The sequence below is a fragment of the Chamaea fasciata genome, unplaced genomic scaffold (assembly GCF_029207755.1).
Source record: "Chamaea fasciata isolate MVZ Bird 193981 ecotype frontalis unplaced genomic scaffold, bChaFas1.0.hap1 SCAF_3, whole genome shotgun sequence".
NCBI lineage: Eukaryota > Metazoa > Chordata > Aves > Passeriformes > Sylviidae > Chamaea > Chamaea fasciata.
In genome coordinates this window covers 5,554,697-5,575,374 of record NW_027094088.1, presented here as the reverse complement: position 1 = coordinate 5,575,374, position 20,678 = coordinate 5,554,697, and the positions used below count along the sequence as shown (strand labels likewise).

General features: G+C 38.9%; 1 protein-coding gene across 5 annotated transcripts in view; it reads right to left on the bottom strand.

Annotated features, from left to right (window-relative positions):
* The window catches only part of TASP1 (taspase 1), a 76,674-nt gene extending 56,220 nt beyond the window's left edge, over positions 1 to 20,454 (bottom strand). For 2 of the 5 annotated variants that reach the window (XM_066177804.1, XM_066177807.1), the window contains exons 1-7: positions 20,399 to 20,454; positions 18,375 to 18,592; positions 16,638 to 16,705; positions 15,093 to 15,161; positions 7,323 to 7,443; positions 6,110 to 6,194; positions 418 to 497 (exon numbers count right to left, since the gene is read on the bottom strand). In XM_066177804.1, coding sequence (XP_066033901.1) covers positions 418 to 497; positions 6,110 to 6,194; positions 7,323 to 7,443; positions 15,093 to 15,161; positions 16,638 to 16,705; positions 18,375 to 18,513 — 562 coding nt within the window. In that variant the 5' untranslated portion in view covers positions 18,514 to 18,592; positions 20,399 to 20,454. Of the gene's footprint in view, positions 1 to 417; positions 498 to 6,109; positions 6,195 to 7,322; positions 7,444 to 15,092; positions 15,162 to 16,637; positions 16,706 to 18,374; positions 18,593 to 18,703; positions 18,816 to 19,797; positions 20,078 to 20,398 lie in introns of those variants that run through there. The other 3 variants (XM_066177808.1, XM_066177806.1, XM_066177805.1) reach the window with 3 other exon arrangements.
* Positions 20,455 to 20,678: the final 224 nt, after the last annotated feature.

The following is a 20,678-nucleotide window of genomic DNA, read 5'->3' as shown; positions in this document are numbered from 1 at the left end:
GACCCAGAGATGGGTGTAACTACATAATCTCAGAGACAAACTGGCACCAGCTGAATTTTGATACATGGCTAGTTGGTGCTTTTGGGATCCAAGATGGATCACTTGGAGACTTGTAAGACTGAGCTTTTAGAGAGCCTATATTTTGGGTAAAAAGAAGTCCATCACTGGATTTAGTCCTAAAATCACAGAATAACTTAAATTAGATGTTGCTAAAATGCAGCTAAAGTAATAGTTTACAATTTTTTTCTCTTTAGATGCTTATTAGAAAATTAGTCAACTTAAACAACCCTTATAGACCATAACACCGTAAGCCAGCTGAATGTTAAGAACAATGAAGTGATGTACACCTCAAAAGATGAGGCAGCATTTAAAGTTACTCTGTCCTGTTCTTCCTACTGACACCACCAGTTTACTCACTTGTAGCCATGATACCTGGAGGACATGCTGGTATCCCGTGATCAACTGCCCATCTGAAAGCTCCTTCACCAACTAAAAAGCTAGGAGACACAGAAGAGGGAGTTTAAACAAAACCATATAACAAATCCCCCTTTGCTTGCAATTATTTTTTTTTCCATTTGGTTTGGTCATTTTTAAATCATAAGCTGTCTATATTTCACAGGACTGTCTGCTATAATTACATTTGGCAACCTTATGTAGTTTCATTAAAAGATTATGCAGCTCTGACATTAAATTTATTGCTGGACAAAACCAAATTCATTACAAAACAGCATCAGCTTTCAACTGCAGCTAAAACAGAACTGAGCTGTCTCAAGTCTTGCTCCCTGTAACAATTTAGCAAGATCCCAAAGATCAAAAGTACGGGATGAGAAAGGTGAGAATGGTAAGGTATTTCCAGTCAAGCCAGCCAGTGCCAAATGAATGCCAAGAAGTATTTTGAGAAGTACAACACAAGCTAAAAACTAACCTTATTTAGAAAGATTAAGGTCTACTTCATGGAGTTTTATCAAGCATTTGCAAATGAGACTAGTCCACTAAATTTTAAAATATACTTGTAAAAATACTCCAGCCATCTGAGAAGCTGTTTTCTAGTCAGTACTGAACACTTTACCACAGTGAGACAGTACACACTGCTGTGACAACAAACAAGAGCAAGAAATATACACACACATGGAACTTCCAGGGATAGAAGAAGCAAACCTCATGTTGTTTCCCCCTAAAGAAATTAATCTTATTGCCAAAAAAAAAGGGTATGTAATAGCTGGAAATGAGACATTTGCATAAAGCTGCTGTGCAACACAATAAAGGACAACTACTTCCAATCTTATTTCAAAAACGGATAATGAAGTTAAGAATAACACAACTGCCTGATGGACACAACAAGAAAAGACTAGGATTTTTTAGCAAACTGAAAAAAGTTTTACAGAAATAGCAGAGTTCTGAAGATGAGTTTAAAGAAGTTATGTCAGCTACAAAGTAATCCCTGGGGCCATGCAGTTCTGAGTTTGTGAGAACACTATTGATACAGCAAATTTGCTGGCATTAATGCTGCTGGAAGTGTTTTTGACACCTGCAGCTTTTGTTATACAGTATTTTGTGGTGGTATTTTCTACCTTCTACATAATTTAACCAATCTAAGAGGTTTGATACCTCAGTCTTCCTTTACAAAAGTCTCAAAAAAGGTCGATCCAAATGAGAATTTGAATTGTTAAACGCCTATTTCTTACCATTGTTAGTGCAGCTCCAGGTAAGAATTGTTCACTTTGGAAGAGACTGTAGGTTAAATTATTGGGTATTCTGGTAGAACTCATGCATCATCTGTTAGCTAAGTTAGTGCTCAAGAAACAACCTGGCACTGGCACATAACATTAAAAAAAACCTTCCAATATTAACATAAAAAAGATATGCAAACTGTAGCCAAACCTAATTTAGCAGTATTCTTCATTGTCTAAAAGAAGGTGGATTTGGTCTTTATCAAACAATACATTTTTGGGAGGTAAATAAGCACTTCCTTTTCAACAAAATAATTTACACAGAGAGAAAGATTAAGTGGGAAAAGCACCAAACTCAGCACTGGGAGTTTGACATCTGGTAACTCAAGCAGAGGTCAGACACTTGTGTTTTACAAGCAGTTTCACAACTGCCTTTTTAATACTTAAAACAGAAAGCGTCACCAGTATTAATAAAGAATGCAAAAAAGCACCCAAGAGTGTCTCTTATATGATATAACTTTTAGTTTGTTCACATTTCTGTCCTTAATTCCTAGATTCCTTTTTCTCCTACAACACAGTTTTATTCCCAAAGCGTCATTAAATTAGTTAGAACAGAAAACTAATTCAGGCTCCATATCACCACAGAGATCATACACCTTTTTAAAATTGTTCAGTTTGCATCTTTAAAGGCCACTGTAATCACAGAAAAGTTAAAATAAACTGTTTACAAGACAAAGAGCATCAGGACCTCAGAGCTTTGTTGTCTGTACACAAAAACAAAACTACCACCAAGCTTGATTTACTGGGGGAGAGGGAAGAGGGAATAAAGCCAGTGCACTATAGAAAGCAGTCAAAACCACCCCAAGTTTCAAAAGCCTTCAGGCTAATTCAGAATACAATTTTCCAAAGAGAGGGGAAAAACAAATACACATAAACAAAGGATGAATGAGTTTATTCTCTGCTACTCTGAAAGTTGGGTCTGGCACAAACAGGACATAAAGGTCCTTCTTGCAAACCTATGAGACAGAGTACGGTAGTTCTTACAGGCTCAGAACACAGAAGATGAAAACACTCTCCCAGCAAGGAGGTGGTGCTCAGATGTGCTTCCCAGCTACAGGCACACTAGGCCGTATTAATAGAAAACACAAGTAAAGGCCTCTAAAATGGTCTTTTTAAGCAATTTGCTCCAAGAACGTGATTATGCTGGTGCTGAGTACTCCAAATAGGGCCATTTAATATGGGCTGTGGGGAAACAGGCTGCTCCAAGCCAAACACAAGTGTCAGAAGGTTTGGCTCATGGTCAAGGTGATCTTGCTTGCAATAAATCCACTTGGTCACAGTTTATCATAAAAAAGTAGCAATCACTCTGAAATCAGTGTTGCAAAGAAGAAATTGTTCTGAAGAAATACAGAGCAGAGACAAAAGGTGGTGCAAGTCTCCCTTCACTCTGGGAACTTTCATGACTGTGCACTGCCCTTAGACAATGTTTGTATCCTGCACACAATATTGTAAAGTTGCAAAGCAATTACAAACCCCTGTACATCCAAAGGGGGGAAAACCTACAAAGGAATTCTTTCCCATACAGTTTTTACTGAGAAAGGAATATGGACATGATGTCAATACTACAAAGGAGTTCTAAGAAAGGAGATATTCAGGTGCATTTGTGCTGTCCTGCAAAGCTTACCAACATACATTTAAGAGCAGACAGATGTCAAGAAGCTTTTGCCCTTAGGTCAAGGTTTCATAGTAGGAAACAGAAAATCCTCAAGTTTATTACTACAAAACACCTAATCCATTACTCTGGGATCAAAGATGGCTTCCAAAGGTTCATCCAGTTTGTAACCATGCAATTACAAAAGAACTTTCTTTTGGAAAAGTTACACAGGAATATCTTCCATGAGATTGTGCAATATTTACAAGTTAAGTATTTTCTGTTCCTGCATCAGAGAAAATCCTGACAACACCAAGCTGAATAAAGTGTAACAGAAAGATGTCAGGACCTTAGAGGTTCCAACAAGTGCACCATGCATTCAGGATTTCTGTAAACTTTTCAAATTTTATTTGGATAGTGGAATTCTGTGTTTTGAGACTGATCAATCGAGAGATTGATCCAGAAGGACACACTCCACAGAGCAATTTACAGCACATTAGATATATCAGTTCAGACACTTGATCCCTCCTTCCCAATAAGCTGACCATCTCTGAATGACTTAATTCACACTTATTGGAATTTCTTCCACAGAAAATCAGAAATATACCACTTACAATTGGGTTTGAACTGCCACTATAAAAATGTGTGCTGCACAGGGGTAAACAGGCCAAGCAAATTGTCTCCACGTGTTCTTTGATAGTGAAAAAACTCCCTAATGCCACTTTTACTAACTTCACAGCTCCTGAATTTTTCCTGTTTGGTCATGTGCCAAACATTTTTGGCAGAAAACATGAAGGTAGCTTAGCTCATACTATAGAAAGTGTCTCTTCCATAGGTTTCTTTAAGCAGGTTCTTAGGCTAAGAAGAATCTGGAAGATTCCCCAATACACTGTGGGCCAATGAGAACCAAGATGAAAATCGAGTATCTTAACAATTAAAAATCACTTACTAGAATCCTGACACTTCCTAGGAATGCCAAAATACAGCTAATCTCTTGTCATTTCACTCTAAGTATTCCCAGCTTCGGCAGGAATATATTTCAGACCCAAAACAATGTCATGCCAACCCCAGGCAGAAAGGCAAGGCATGAAATCCTCCACAGCATCACCTTCAGTGTATATGAACTTTATCATTCTGACCTTGACACTGTGTGCACAGAATCATCCACCACAGCAGGCCCAAAGCATAACCCACCACATCCCACGAGTAGAGACTCTTTCAGGGTAAAAAATCTGCCTTAATAAGATGTGCATTCAAAATCCAGAAGGGGGAATAGAGGAAATGAAAATACTTGTCAGGTAACCCCAAGTGCACAACATTTGCACAAGGAACTGCATGTGTTTGTTTCAAAGACAGCTCATCTCTCACCTGAAAATTTGAGCTACCCTGTCTTTAAAAGCATCTGCTAGCCTTGCATAGTCCTCCAAAGATTTAGTATTGCCCTTGGAGGGCATGAGGATATTGTTCCTTTCCCACTCAGTATTTTTAAAATAATAGCATCATAAACTAGGTCATAAAGTCACAGCAAAATACCCAAGTGCTCTCCGTTACAATAATTCTAGAACACTGATGATACAAGTATACAATCCCAAGAGCTTGCTCCTCTAGCTGCCTTCAGTACTACCTGTGGAACACCAAAAAAACATTTCACAGTCATTTCACATTCTCATGTACCTCAGCAAAGCTTCCTTTTCTTCCGACAGCTAAACAAATGAGCAGCTAACAGCTATTGAAATTAAAGTTCCTATTCTTTAGTAAACCCCACCACAGTTACTCTGTTCTTTATCCATTAAAGAAAAGTGTTTAAAATGTAAAATCTGTCCGTTGATGGTTTGATTTCAGGGTGGCTTTTTCTGATCTATGAACTCTCCTTGCACATGACAGAACACTGAAATCCTCACTGTTTAAATTGGGATACTGCACCATCCAGCTATAGGCTGCTTGGCTAATTTTACAGACCATTACAGTAAGGAAAATAAAATTTTTGGATCTAATAATTAAATTTTTTAAAACTACATAAATGCTGATTTAATACTTCTGCAAATACTGACCACTAGTTGGCAGAGGGCAGCAATTTCTGCTAAAGGTGTGATAACTGATGACAGCAGTCAATTAATATGAATGAATTATTCAAGTCCTCTATCTGTCAATTTAAACTGCTAATGAAAATAAGATGGTTTTAAGAGCAATCAACTCTGAAACATTTCTTGGATTCTTTCCAAAGTGAGGCAATAACATTTGAAGTTACTCTGTGTTAAATACTTACCTCTTCCATCTAAGTTTTATATCCATCTCAATGAGGGACTGCATGTTTTCAGTTTTGTTGCAAATATTATTAAATTCAAGAGGAAGTTACTAAACACTGCACATTTCCACAAAGCCACAAAGGCAGTAAAATAGGATGTTTTTCCTATATTTATTAAGTTGCTTTTTGTTAAAGCTAGACAGAGGCAAAGGCAGTAGAATTTCCCTTTAGTCTTGATGCTTTTTGGGATTTTTCAAGAGGCTACAGTATCAAACGTAAGAATGAAGCATGACAACTGGAAATAATCAGACAGACAGAAACTATCACAAAATGATATTGCTATCTATATCTAATACTTCCTTCCACTAAGTGCATAAGAGGTTTCAAGATCAGAGAACAAAGCTTATCTTCTTTTTAAAGGCACACTATCACTGCTACGTAAACCAGCAGCAGCCTTCCTGGGTGAGATAAAACCTCCAAATATTGCATCCACGCAGCAGAGACCAAAGAGTGAAGAAAAGTCAAGCAGAACAAAGCAATTACCAAGGTGGAATTCTGCCAGCAGAGAGTTTCCCCTTCTGCCCTTCACACAACAATCTATTTGCAACCGAAACTGGATTCTTGATTCCTAAAAAAAGAGAAATTAGCAAAAAATGGGACCAAAACATTAAAATATTTTTCCTCATAGCACTACAGCGTTCATTTTGGCAGTGGAACTCAGCTTCCTTTGATTCTCAAGGCTTTGTCAAGTCATTAAGAGACACCTTATGTTTCAATGTAGTAACAACTTTCTCAGTTTTGCCTTCACATGCTGTCAGTAGTGACAAAGCTTTCTAGTCAACACCTGCCCCACTTTTTTTTTTTTTTAAGAAAGGACAAACCATATTGAAATAGGAGGAGTGATCTCCTACCACAGAAATCTCATGCAAAATCTACTGCATCTAAGAGGCAAATATGTTCATAAGCATTAATTTTTCTAGGTGGGATTTTCATTTGGCTCTATCCAGCCAGAAGAGAAATTACAGATTAAAGCTTAACTGTCTCTCACTCTCAATTTCCTCCTTCCCCATGGCTGGAAGGATACACTTTGTAACAAACAAGGCTTGAAACACTAAATTTTACTATTTATTTTAGATTTATATCTACATGAGGAAGCTATTACCACAGTTTGGAAGTATTCTAGGATAAAGAACAAAGCTTGAAATCTTGTCAGAAAAGTTACTCAATAGTAACAGCTAAGGCTGTTCATGTACTTCCAATGAAACCTCAACAAACCCTGTTTGGAACTTTATATTTGTTTTATACTGAAAGCTAAAACTAGACAAAAAGAGAGAAACACTTTAGTTCCCATATTAAATAAGTCCCATATGGAAATAAATGCTTGAGCACAAAAACAAATAAAATGCCTAATTTAAATGCTTGTAATATTTTGTAACAACTGAATTTTACAATGAAATTAGTGTTCATCAAATTCATCTGAGCAAACTGAGTCCCACTGTGAATACTGTGTGGTATCACACAACTGTGCTAAGTCAAACGATTATCAGTGAACTAATAACACATGCTACACAAAGAAAATAATACAAACCAGCATTTCAGGGAGCAGGAATGCCTCCCCCTTTTTTAAAGGTGCAGAATTTATTTAAACACAGCAGAATGTACAATGTGTAGCAGTAAACTGTGGCAAAAAAAAAAACCCAAAATTGATCTTTGCACTTAAATCAGTAATTAGCCTTGTAATGCATAATTAACATACCACTGAGTGCTCCAACTGCTCCGAAATTCAATGACTTTCCATCCATTATACTGGCATCACATTCTATCTCACCCAGAAGGTTTAGGTTAGATCCCAATCCTGCATTTGTAAAAGGAGAATCCTAAAAATAAGAATGAAACACTATCAGGCCACATCCAGAACAGACTAGATCAAAACCTCTGTGTAACTGATCTGATGACAATGATCTTGGGGCAGGGCATTTTCTTATTTTAGTAGTTTAATCTTCCACAACAAAAACAAGGGCAATTGGAACAGAGCATCTAAAATGACTACAATGGACAGCTTTCACATCTGTAGGGGGTGATAATGTAATGTAATCATGCACTAATATAAAAACCAATCACCCAACAATTTAAGATGATCATTTCTATGCAAGCAAAAGCCTTAGAATGAGTGAAACATCTCTCCCTCCCCCAAAGCACACACTTCTCTGGGTCCTTAAACCATCAAGTAACATTTAAATAACATCTTATAATCACTGCACAGACCAGTCTGCCTTTGAAACTCCTAAGTATGACACTTCAGCAGAACAGAACTGTCCTTTTTCTGAACATTCTAAGCCCATGACTGCAGCTCCATATGCAGAAATGAAGAACTGGCATCATTTACACTCCACTTTTACAAAGTTCTATTCAACCATTAGCACAAGGACTGTGGTCTGGAAGCTTCTTGACTAAAAACCAATACTTATTTCATAGAAACTATGGAACAACATTTTAACAATATCATAAACCCAACTATTTTTTGTTAACACCTTCTGTGGCTTTTAACAAACCCAAGGTTGTCAAAGAGTAAGTTCTGCAGGCTAGAACTAAATCCCATTTTTATCCTTCCATTTCATCAGAGCATCCCCACGACTTTAAAACCACAAAATTTCAAAGTAGCACACTTCAGCAGTCTCACTGCCAGCTCAATACAATCCCCTCTTCTAGATGCAAAGAATATAGGACAAAGAGAGATAACAGCTAAATCCAATTTCAGAGAAATGCTGCATGCTTTTAGAGTTTCCTGTCTTTAAAGTACAACATTGTGACAAAGAACAATGTTTGTCTAGACCAGGCATGAACATGCACTGCAGAAGTATAACACTGATTAGTAATAAAAGCTGAATCAGGAAACAAATTATTGGATGCAACCCAAAGTTCTGTCTTACATTTAAAATGAACAGGATGGGTTTTGAGCATACTAATTTGCAAAGAATTTAAAGAAATAGAAGAGAGGTGAGCACACAGAAATGAAAAATCAATCTGATGTCAGTTAGCTTCTATTAACTTTCAAATGAGCAAGCAGTGAGTAAATTCAAAATCTGTTCTGCAAGATAGTGATTCAAATTTACAGAGACATGTAAAGAGTTCTCAGCATTTGAGTCACCGAAACACTTTCTTTCTGAAGAATCATGAGTACAAGATCCCTGACTAAAACATAATCATGAAACTGGCCTTCATTTTTTGCTTTTTACTTCTGAAGCAGCACAAGAGTTTATCCTATTTTATTCCATCCTATTCTATTCCACACAACAACACTTCTTCCAATTCACTGTGTATATTCATTTTGTTGTTCATTTTGGCAGCTACACCTCACAACAAATGGGTAAATTTGAAAAAAATTTAGAATAATGAAACATTTACCGTTTAGAGTGCACAAATAATTTTCTGTAGAAAGGGGATGGATGGGGGAAAATATGTTCAGAAACAGATTATGGCCTTGAAAGGGCAGAAGACTCAGAGTAGCTGCTGGCTAAACTGACTTCATTGTTCCCGAGGCTCTACAAATATGAAGAAAATCAAGTCAGTGAGGTTTAGAAAAAAGAGGGAGCAGAGAAGTGGTGGAAGGAACTGAAAGCAAACAGTGGAAGGTACTTGAAAGCCACAGTAAACCCAGGAATGCTTAGGATGAACAATTCTTGCTCCTAGTGCTGTCCAAACGCTCTGCCCTTGGGTAATCAGAGCGCAAAGACCTGTGAGTCTGGGGACAAATCTCTGATGTTCTGTTCAAAGACATTCACTCAGTGCATTGTACTCAATAGAAAAGACTCAAAATCAAAAGATTTTTCCTCAAAGAGGAAAAATGTCCTGCCCCACAGATTTAACACTGCCACAAAGCAGAGACAGCTATTACCTCAAGAGTAGATGCCATGGCCAAATAAAGGGAGTAAGAAGGATGCACCAAGAAAGAAGTCCTGCTAACACTGCTCCGAATCTCTCTGCACTCAAGGCACAAAGGTCTCTACCACCTGGTAAAGGTAATAATCAAAAGAGGACAGGGAAAAAACACAGGATACAGAGTGCACTTAATTTCTAAGGATCTGTATGTGCTACATGCTTTGGCACAGCCCCTTCACTGGCACAACATCAAGGAATGCACCAAGAGATAATTCACTCAGAGGATCTAAAGACAAAGGGAACACCACCTATTTCTCCCTACAGAATATTTATCAGAATACTACAGAATTTTTGATAAAGAAGAAATCCACACCAAACTGCAGATGTCTCTTTGGTGGGGTAACTCTCATATTAGGACTCAGAAGGAATCTTACCAGTAACAACATGAGTTAGACCAAATTCCAAGTATCAGTTCAAAATTTCTGTGGAGTTTCACTATCTTTAGAATCAGACTGCATTCAATTAAGAAAACAGTCTCAGAATTCCTAAGAGGAGGATGGCTTCACTTCACACATCTGAAAGACAATCTGAAAAAAGCTTTAGAGAAACTGGGTGTGATCCCATGGAATTTTTGATATCTGAGTGTCTCTGAGGGGAGATAAAAGCCTTTGAAACAAGGCAGGGGAAAACCTTTATTAATCAAATGGAAACAAGACATTCACACCTACTTCTATGAATAGGTAAAGACACACAAATACAATCTCTTTTTGGAAACATGAACCTCTGCAAAGTCTGACCAAAAGATTTCAAGAGTCTGATATGCAAATGGAGGAACATAATGTACGAACATTAAGGTGTATTTTGAAACGAAAATTCAAAACTTTCAAGGAATGCAGAAACATTTAAACAGAAGCATGAGTGCCTGCAAAGAGAGAAGAAAACAACCGACCTAAGTGAAAGTCTCTTTATATCCTCAGACAGAAAAATGCAGCACTGCAAGACCTGACTACCATAAAATGGGGAAGAACCCCACCAAAGCATGTGTCCAGGAAATGGGAGGATAGGAAGAGAGAAAAAATATCTTCAGGAATATACTTTTATTTAAAACCACAAGCAGCTATCAGCCTTTGTGTTTTTAAGGAAAATGAAAAAGACAAGGAAGCAAACCAAGCCTGAGCTTTGCATGTTAACAGCAAGCCTTGCTACCATAGAAGAGTAAGAAGACAGAAAAGACAAACAAATGGTTATTCAAAGCATTTTAACAAAACATAACTCTTCAATTACCTGAAAAATACTAGACTTCCTGGCAATTATTCCACAAAAAGTATCTCTAACTTACCACGTAAACCTGCAGCAAAGAAGGTGAGAAAGCTTTAAGACCTGAAATAAGAGTTTTGTTTTCCCAAGTTACCCATCTTGCAAAAGCTCTCAAGCTTCTGAGGGTATAATTTTTATTTTTAGAATCTTTTTTACTTCAAAATGTATTCTGGCAGCAAATATAGGCATCCTGAAATTTCTAGCTGTGGCAGGAGTTGGAATGCTTGAAGATCTTACTCAGCTCTGTAACACATCTAGGCAAAGAGTTATAACGCTCAGTTTTCAATGAACATGAAAGAACATTCCATCCATCTTTGATACAGTTTTGGCCATGGCTTATTTGCAACTTCTAAAACAAATTCAAAGCCTACAGGCACTTCTTTCCACATACTGTAATTCCAAAAGTTATTTTTCTGTGAGAATTTCATGACAATCAATAGTCTACAAGGATGAGTCACATCCTTTTCAATTACATGAGTAAAAATGTTTTTAGGGAACACTATTACCACAAATTACTGTCAGTCACTCTGCAGCAAAACATCATAGTACTGCTTTTTACTAGAATTAACAACTTCCAGTTCATTACCCATTGGAAGTTCATCTATGGTGACTGCCTTAATACAACAAGGATGCTTCTGCTTGAAAGAGAAATCCTTGGGACTAAGGCTGTATATTCCAAAGTCTTAATTACTAGGAAAATAATTTAAAAAAGAGAGAGAGAAAAAAACAATTCACCAAGAAAAAGCTTCTTTCACTGCAAAATTTCACTAACAACCACAGAAACACACTGCTTGAGTATAACAAGTCCAAAACATTCTTTGCATTGATCCACAATAACAACATGCAAAATAAACTGAGCAATTTCAGTAGCAAGGAGACTGGAACCCAAAATGTGACATCCACTTCCCCATCAATATCAATATTAACTCCCAATTTAAATGATGTTCAGAAAGAATGTTCTACTAAAGTCAGATAAAGAAACAAGTAATCTGCATACATATTAATAAAGAATTACACTAAACTTTGAACACAATTTGAAATCTTCATCATTCTTTACAAGCACTGTGTGTTCCTGATCAGTAGACTTCATTAAATGCTCTAAAGTCAAAGAAAAGCTTGAAATTGCATAATCTTCTCACAGCCAGACATAAATGCAAATCAAGAAGTGGTTTTGCTGAAAACAGCAGGTTTTAAGTAGGTTGCAAGGGGTCTCCTGCCCCCCCCCAAAAAAAACCAAAACAGTTTAATAATTGTGTTTCAAGCAAAATCAAGGCACCATATGATGGTTGATATCAAGAGTGCAAAAATTAACAATATTGCAATAATGTCTTTGTAGAATTTAACAGAGCTAATAATGGTCTTATGAAATACCTTGTCCAGACCACATTATTACCAAAGGCTGACAGAGGTAACACGTGCATTTGTTTCTCTGCAGTGCCAGGGTTCTCAAACCAGAAAACACACCTGCCTCAATGACTATATCAAATACAGCTGATGCTTATGAAGACCAGCACAGTTGTTTCAACAACATTCTGTGTCGGTCTCGTTCCTTTGCAAAAGAAATCCACCTTTTCCTCTAGTTAACTATTAGCATTATTATCCTATTCACAGAACAGCATTTCACTTGAGTTGCCTAGTCCAACGGAGAAAGGCTGCTCTTCCTGCACTGAGAGCTTGAAGAAATAAAACACAGACAAGCATACCACAAGCAAACTGTCAGCTTGCTCATAAAAGATCAAGAGCAACTCTTGTGCCTCAACAAGTCTTTGAAGTGATGCCTTTTGGATGAGCTGGAATCCTGTGCAACAGGAGTTCTGCAATTGAGCAGAACTGAGGAAAAATATTCACCTTTTGTGAGATTTCCATGAAGAGGTATTTGTGCCTTGCAAAGACTACAAATGTTTGGAATACAGCATTAGAAGTCTGAGACAGCTGTAAAAGTGATTAAATATTTCAGATAAACTCATAGCAGTATGTCGTACAGAAACCAAAATATCAAGAAGTTACAGTCAGTACACTTTACAAGGAAATCTGTTCTCATTTAATACAATCGTTTGTTGTTCTACATCTCCATTTGTGTTACAGGGAGACAAGAAAACAAACAGTTTCACACAGATTTTTGTTATGTATTTGCCAACTTCAAATGCTAAAACAGATTATATGTTTATGCTTTAGCATAAACAAACGGGAGTGACAGCTCACTGGAGAGACTGCCAAGACAAACCTATATTTTTACTCATAAAATCTTGCAATTAATGAGAAAAGCTATTCTGATTGCTTTGTTGACTTGCCATGTGCAGTTTGTTTTCCACAGAGCGACAGAAAAACCACCAGTACTAAACCAGAAGATGCAGCTCCAGAAATGACAGAGATGTCTGGAGCTGGTGTTCAGAACAAAGTATGAGTAGATACAAACTTTTCCACATTTTGGAAGCTGACAGTCTAACACTTGAGACTTTCTCATACCAGATCCAAAAAGCTGCCACTGCAAACCACACCATTTTCTGGTTTAGGTATAAATTTGACTTTTCCTCAATGTAACTGCATAACTAACTACTTAAATCTCCAAGAAGTTCAAATCCCAAACCCAGTACTCCCTATTCCAGTAACAGACAAAACCTTCAATTAAGAGATTGTATAAATCACTTAACGAATAAATGAAAGCAAATAATTACATTAATGACTGCAATACAACCAGAACAAAATAACATTTTATCTTAGAAACAGGGAAAAGGGGGGGGGGGGGGAAGGTTTTGTGCAACAAAACACATAAAAATACTACCTAAGACAACTGCAGAACCAGAAAGTGGAATGATGGCAGGTATCAGCACAGTACTAGCAAGATAGATAAGGAGAAAAAGTTTTCTGATTGGAGTAATTGGAAAAAACTTTTTCATTTCATCCTAAAGCCATAACTTGCTGTACAGAAGCTACTTCAGAGTATTTAAATCTAATAAAGTGAAAGTAAAGTCCCTTGGGGATAACAAAACCATAAAATATTTACCCCAGACACAGCTGCAAAGAGATCTATAACTGTTCGGTTAAGCTTCTCAAAATATGTTTTCCTCTGTAGCACAGGAACACGATAAAAATCACACCCCAAAGTAGTTTTTTTTTTTTTTTTTTTTTTGTTTCCCACTGAGGAGGGAGCTGACACAGAAACGAGCCTCGTGCTCGTGAAGTAAGAGCAGCCTCAGTGAGCTTAGGGGAGTGCACCATAAATAATCCCATCAGAGAGACACCCGCTGCTTTCTGAGCTATACTCTAATGTGTAAGATAACACATGAAAACTCAGTGAAGTTCTTTTCTTTGAACAGCTCAGAGAGACCCACAGCAGTGCTGGGAGCCAAGGCACTTGCCAAGCTCACAGTATGACTGAAGCCTTGGCTCCCAGACAGCATGTCTAACACACACTGCAGCCTGCACTCACTGCCTGCCTTACACTAATCCCATCGAGTGCATTAATGAACACTTCCCCAACATCTGGGGAAGCAAATCCACTGCTTATCCTCTTGGAATACTACCATCAATTCCAAGGGCAGGAAATTATTTTTACAGCACAACACTTACCTTGCCTTCCTTTTTTTTACTAATAAAGTTGGAGAGGAAGAAGCAATTACTACTTGCAGGAGAAGAAGAATACCTGTTTCCATCATTACTGTCATGAGGGATTAGTGGATCTGGGACAATGACCAGACTGCCTCATTTACCTCCCAGAAATGTTGAGCTTTACTCACTTCTACATTATTTCATGGGGTTCCTTCACTGAAGGCAGATGCTATAAAACATCTCATCACTCCAAAAAGACACTTTTCCAAAAACCTCACCAGCAGCTGCTCGTCAAGATGTTCTGTCTTAATTAACAAGTACTGTTTTGAAATGAAAGTATTACTTGCCCTATTCCTCTGCACATATTTTGTCATAATAATCAAAACCAGTAGGATACTTTTTCCCTTCTCTAAGAAGCAGAGCCAGAACAATCTGTCTGCAGCTCAGCAAGTCAGAAATAAAGTTCCTTACAAAGTGTTCAATAAGTCTTTAATCACTGCATTTATTCTTGAAGGGTAAAGACTATCTGATAAGGCACACCTAAGATGACAACCAAACTGCACCAACCAGAAAACTTCTACTCAATTTGTATTTTTATAAAGTACTTAAACATTAAAAGTACTTAAAAGTTATACCAAAATATAGTGGAAAAGCAAAAGATAAAAATCAGTATAGCACAAAAACAAAAATCCACTGAGATTTCCCATTTAATATCCCCCTAGAGAAAGGTCTGGCAAAATTCACCCAAGAGACATATTTACTACTAGTCAGAAATTCATACCTCTAATTCTATAAGTGCTGCAGTCACTGCATCTGTTGCAAGAGCACCAGCCTGTAGCTTTTCAATTGCCTGCAAAACAGAAGTTTTAGCTGATAATAAGGAAATTCTATTAGTCTGTGACTGAGCCCTACATTTTCCTAGTCCTGTATCAAATAAAATCTACACAAAATTAGTTTAAAATGTAAAAGGGTGTAAGAACAAGAGGCACAGGAAGAAGTCAGTATGAACCAAGTGAGGGCAGATCTGAAGGTATGATTTTACTGCTATGACATTGTCACACAGCGTTTAGCAGCAGATTTCTGCACAGTCAAATTTATATTTACTTCTTGTATTTGATGTCCTCAAACACCAAATGTTCCAGTCAACAAGTTTTAACTTTTCCTTCCAAGATTCAACAAAAATTTCCAGTACCACATACAGCAATTACCATGAAACTGAAAAGAATTTCACAACCTCATCTAAAAGCAAACATGAATCAAGTAAGATGATGTTCCCCTCAAATTCTATCCACACACAACAATGAACTTGTAGAGCCTAATGGTATTTATTAGATCCATACTGAACAAGACCCTACAGTCAAGCTTTCTCAGGGAACCCCAGAAAACAACTCTGGCTGCAAGACAAACCTGAAATTGTTTGTTCTACACAGAAGTTATTGATGCTGGCTACTCAGCTCAAGAGGAGCTACACAATCTCAAACTGGACTTGAATTCAATAGCAGATCTCATAACTAGCTGGAAAATTACTTTCACCAGGGCTAATAAAGCCAATGTTAAATCTGGATGATTTGTGAGGCCTCTCATTACAAAATTAGATTGGTATTAGGATTGAGCAACAAACTGAAACACAAAGTGATAATTATCAGAGACCAAGTCTGAGACTCTTCTAAAAATCCTGCCAAGCTCCCAAGCTCCTTCTCCCTGGAGAAAGTAAAAGACATTAAAAATTTTAGAGAGAGGTCTTCCAGCCACTCATTCAACACTTAAAAGACAGGACTTGCCAGTTCAAAAGCAAAGTTCTTGGCAGAGATGAAAACATATTAATTTCAATGAAAATTAACATCTTGCCATTTCTCCCTTTCCAACTTTGATATTTCTGGTTTTGTTTTTCCTGTTTTTACCTCCCTTCCTGTTAAGAGGGTAAGAGCTATCAAGAAGCAAATAATTCTAGAAACCCCTGCGTTCACAGAGCAGCTCAGATGCTAGAATTTAAATAAACTCCAAAGAGTGGGCATGCAAGAATTCAAAATACAGACACCGTATTTAGCTCCAGGAACCTTGGAGAAGTGCAGGAAGCTGTAGGAATACTCCTTGTAGGTACCACCGTGACTTCCTCTTGCTCTCTCACTGTTTCTTTGGTGTCTGCCATTTGCCAGCACGGATGAGGATGTTGCTGCATCTCACAGCCACACACTGTCCTGTCTCTGTATCACGTTAACTGCTCTGTTTTCCCTCACTTCCCTCCATAACCACATCCAGCCTGAGCAGCTAAGCCCAGACATTTCTTGTGGAGCCAGCACAGGACTGTGGGGCTGGTGACACTTACCTTCTGGCAGGCTCTTTTGCACACATGCTTGTACTCTTTAGCTTTGGATTCGGAATGATAACCTGCACCTGCAGTTGAAGCAGAAAGAAAATATATTACATATAATATATATATGATAGCACCTGGCAAACTACAGCCTGGAGTTTACAGAGAGATTTAAGGCACAGGCAGATACAGCATTCCTTATTCTGGCATTTCCTTTTTCTGCCAGTGATTGACAACTTCATGCATTCCAACACAGAATCAAACACACTGAGTAAAATACAGGATACAGCTCATATATCCAGGAGCATGCAGGTATAAATATCAGCATCAATCTCTTCCTATTAAAAGGTTCCAAGAGGTTCCAGTTTCATCCACTCCTGGAGGATTTCCAGCCTTGCTTTTCTTCTTCACTGTCCATTATTTGGCAAAACTCTCAGTTTTACGTCAAACTCTGATTTTTTTTTTTTTATCACAATTACCACTTTGTTCATTTTCTCATGCTTATGCTACATTTTTGGAGCTTGTTACTCCTGACTCAGAATAAGGAGTTCCTTAAAATGAAGATCATACAGATTTGTCACCTTTTCTTTATTTTCAGCCTTTATATCTATCCCACTCAACTGAACCACTCTGCTCTATTTTGAAGGCACTGCCCCAACTTCCATACCTAAAAAATTTATCAGTGCCACCACTCAGCTAAATGCAGCATCAGAAAAACAAGAGTGGCACACTTATATTTAAAATCTACCTCTGTTTTACTAGGTTTTGCACTTGAAGGCATGCTTGTATTTATCCCAACTTCCCTTTGCTCACCTTTAGAAAGATTAGTTTTGAGAAACTCTAATAAAATCAGCTTTAACACTAATACCAAAGTGACCCAGTAAAGGACGCTACGTTGAGCAATTTCATTTGCTCTTAAAATAGAACACCAGGGTCATCAAACACCAACTGAGAATAAATTATTTGAGGTTTGGGGTTGTTTTTTTAACCTTAATGATTTCACAAAGCAGGTAATGTGTTGGCTTTTCAAATATTTCAGGTGTGACCAGGCCACTTCCCTCTATTTCACCTCATGTACTCACACAGATCCTCAAAACAAATCTACACCCAGATATAAGCATTGTTAACTTCATGATTCGCAATATTTAATAAAGAATCTAAGAGAGAAGAATTTATGAACAAGACACATACAACACATAATTTTTGTATCAGATCTGAGTGGAAAGAATAAACAGTAACTCACTTAAACACGAACAAAAAAAAAATAGACTTGGAAGAAAAATGTTAGAAGGGTAAAAAGAGTTCTGCAACAAACAGCCCAAGGAGATTTCAGAAGGTCTTAGCTGGACCGTCCTCATGGACAAGCTGGAGAAGAAACCATCAGTAATGAAACAACTGCATTTGATCCTTCCATAGATAAAGAAACAGATGAAATATCACCCTCTTTTTGTAGGTTTGCCAAGCTTAGCAGACAACTGCAGAATGTGACATTTTAGAGTCATTTAAATTTAGGGGTTTTCTTTGTCAGGGAAAACAAAAATACCATCCAGAACACCCGAACAGCAACATTTTGTTTAAGAGCTTCCATGCAACTTCCAATCAAACTCCCCATTCCAAGACTTGCACACAGAGCTAATGACACTTTATCAGCACACTAGTAGCCCAAAGTCACTAAAATTTTTTTGTTGGTATCTAGTTTGATATCAAACTATGCATTATTTCCACTGCAGCTGTTCTGCTTCCACACCTTACCTGCATGGACAAGCACAAATCCCACTCGTTTCCCTCTTTGGGTTTGCTTTATTTCGGGCTCTTTGACCAGCACTTTGACAGCTGTAACCTGAGATGATTTGGAAGGTAAAACTTCTACTGAACTTATCCCCTTCTCCATGATCACACATTGGGATCACCATCTTCTACTGGGAAGGAGCACACTTCCATTCAGAAATAAAATCTGGAGAGAAATCATCCTAAAACCAGACCAGATGTATAAGTTAGACATGGATTTCAAGAGATGAATTTAAAGCAAATAACCTCGGAAAGAACTTTTGGGAGAGAGGTTTGAACCAAGCGGAACACACCTCTCCAAAGCAGGGCTTCCAACTTCTTCCCTAGCCAACAGCATCAATGGGACCTAAAATAATCAAAGTTCATGTTGCAAGCTGAAAGCTTTTCACTACAACAGAACTTGAACCTAATGCCAGACACAGGAAGGAACTGTTGATATAAGTTTTGCTTTGCATGGTGTCCTGTTTTCCAACAATACATCCAATTTCTCCACCCATCACATCTAACTAGCACATGAGTAACCCTTTAAAACACCACACCTCTTCCTTTCTTTTGCAGAGAATACCTGTTTAAGATCCCATAATGAACTCCTATTCTTCTATACTGTTTCATCTCATCTCCTTATAATTCCCCACTAACTTGCAGCAGGAAACAAAAAAAAAAAAAAAATCAACTTTTTTTTAATGACAAAGTATTTCTAAAACAAAACCAAGTAAGCCTAATGCTAAACATACCTAGTAACCTTCACACATTCATAAATTTACTTATCAAAATTAAATATGAACTTCTTGTTCTAATTATATTTGTCCTGATACAAAATGAAAGGCCACTACAATACACAGGCTCTACAAAGAGTTTTTATGGATTACATCCAATTGTAATGGTCACTTGAAAAAGCTTCAGTGCTAAAATGAAAGTATTCATCACTGCATTTACTTCCTTTTTACCAATAATAGTAAAGAAAGCTCCAGCAAGCATTGCTCCACTTTGCTGCATCTTGTTACACCCTACAGAAAGTCACTCCTACAACAAGGGCACAGCACAGACTTCGGGAAAGAGACAGAGGAGCAAGTAAAGGATGTAAACTCTCCCAGGAGCGGAAGAAATAGTGTGGTGGTAGGGAAAGCAATAATGACGATAAAATGGCTTTTGAAAATTAAGATGGAGATGTCACCTAAAAACTTACTAGCACTGTAACTGCAGGCTGAACATCCTAATTAGCCCTTTGCAGCTAGGCCTAAGGATGTGTTTATTTCTGCAGACAACATACAGGCAACCCATCTCTCTCGTTTGCTTCCGCTTCTAACACTTCCTCCACACCAAGTCAATTTTCTCAAACCCCTCCCATCTCAAACTGTTCAAGTCCTTTCACGTTTCATTCACAAACCTGCTTCTTCCATTTGTTAAAGCTCCCACTGGACCCAACTTTTCCCTTTCAAGCCTCTTCTAAGATTTATTATCACTCCCTCGTGGATGTCATACTTCCAGCGCTCCTGACTTCATTCCTCCTTGCTACAAATCCCCTGCACAGCGGCAGAAGAGGTGGAAGAACACACAACAGCGTGCCTGCTGGAGAACGGGAACCAAAACGGTGTGACCAAAACAGCCAATGAATGCCCTGACCGCACTGCAAAAGTAACTTCGACTCCTGAACAGGCGCCGGGAGAAGCACGAACACACGTGAGGGTGAGGCCGGGGCAGCCCGTCCCGCCCGGGTGCGGCCGCAGAGTCCCTCAGGGAGCCCCGAGCCCCTCAAGGATCGCAGGGCCGCCGCTCCCCCGCCGCCATCCCCAGCCCGGCGCGCTGCTCCGGCACCCGTGACGTCACGCAGGGGCGTGACGTCACGCAGGGCAGCCCGCGCGCGGCCGTCCCGCGGCGCGGCCCATTCCCGGCCCGCACAGCCCCGCGGGAAGGACGCGCGGCAGAGGCCGTGCCGAGAGAGGCGGGAGCGGCGGCTCGGGGCAGCCCCGCGACGGCGCCTCACTCACCCTGCACCGCCGCCATCCGGGACCGCCCGCCCGCGCGTTGCCTCGGTGAGCATGAGGCGTCCCGCCCCCGCCCCGCGCCCATTGGCCGGGCCGCGCCCGGCGGCCGGAAGTGGCGCCGCTGTTGATTGGCGTTGCGCAGGGCCAATGGCGCGCGGGGCGGGCATGGCGGGGCCGAGCTCTCCGGCGCTGCCGCACGATCGGCTCCGGGCGCCGGGCATGGACTCCTGGCAAAGCAGCACAACCCCACAGATGTCTTCTGTGTCTCAAGGGGGTGGATAGC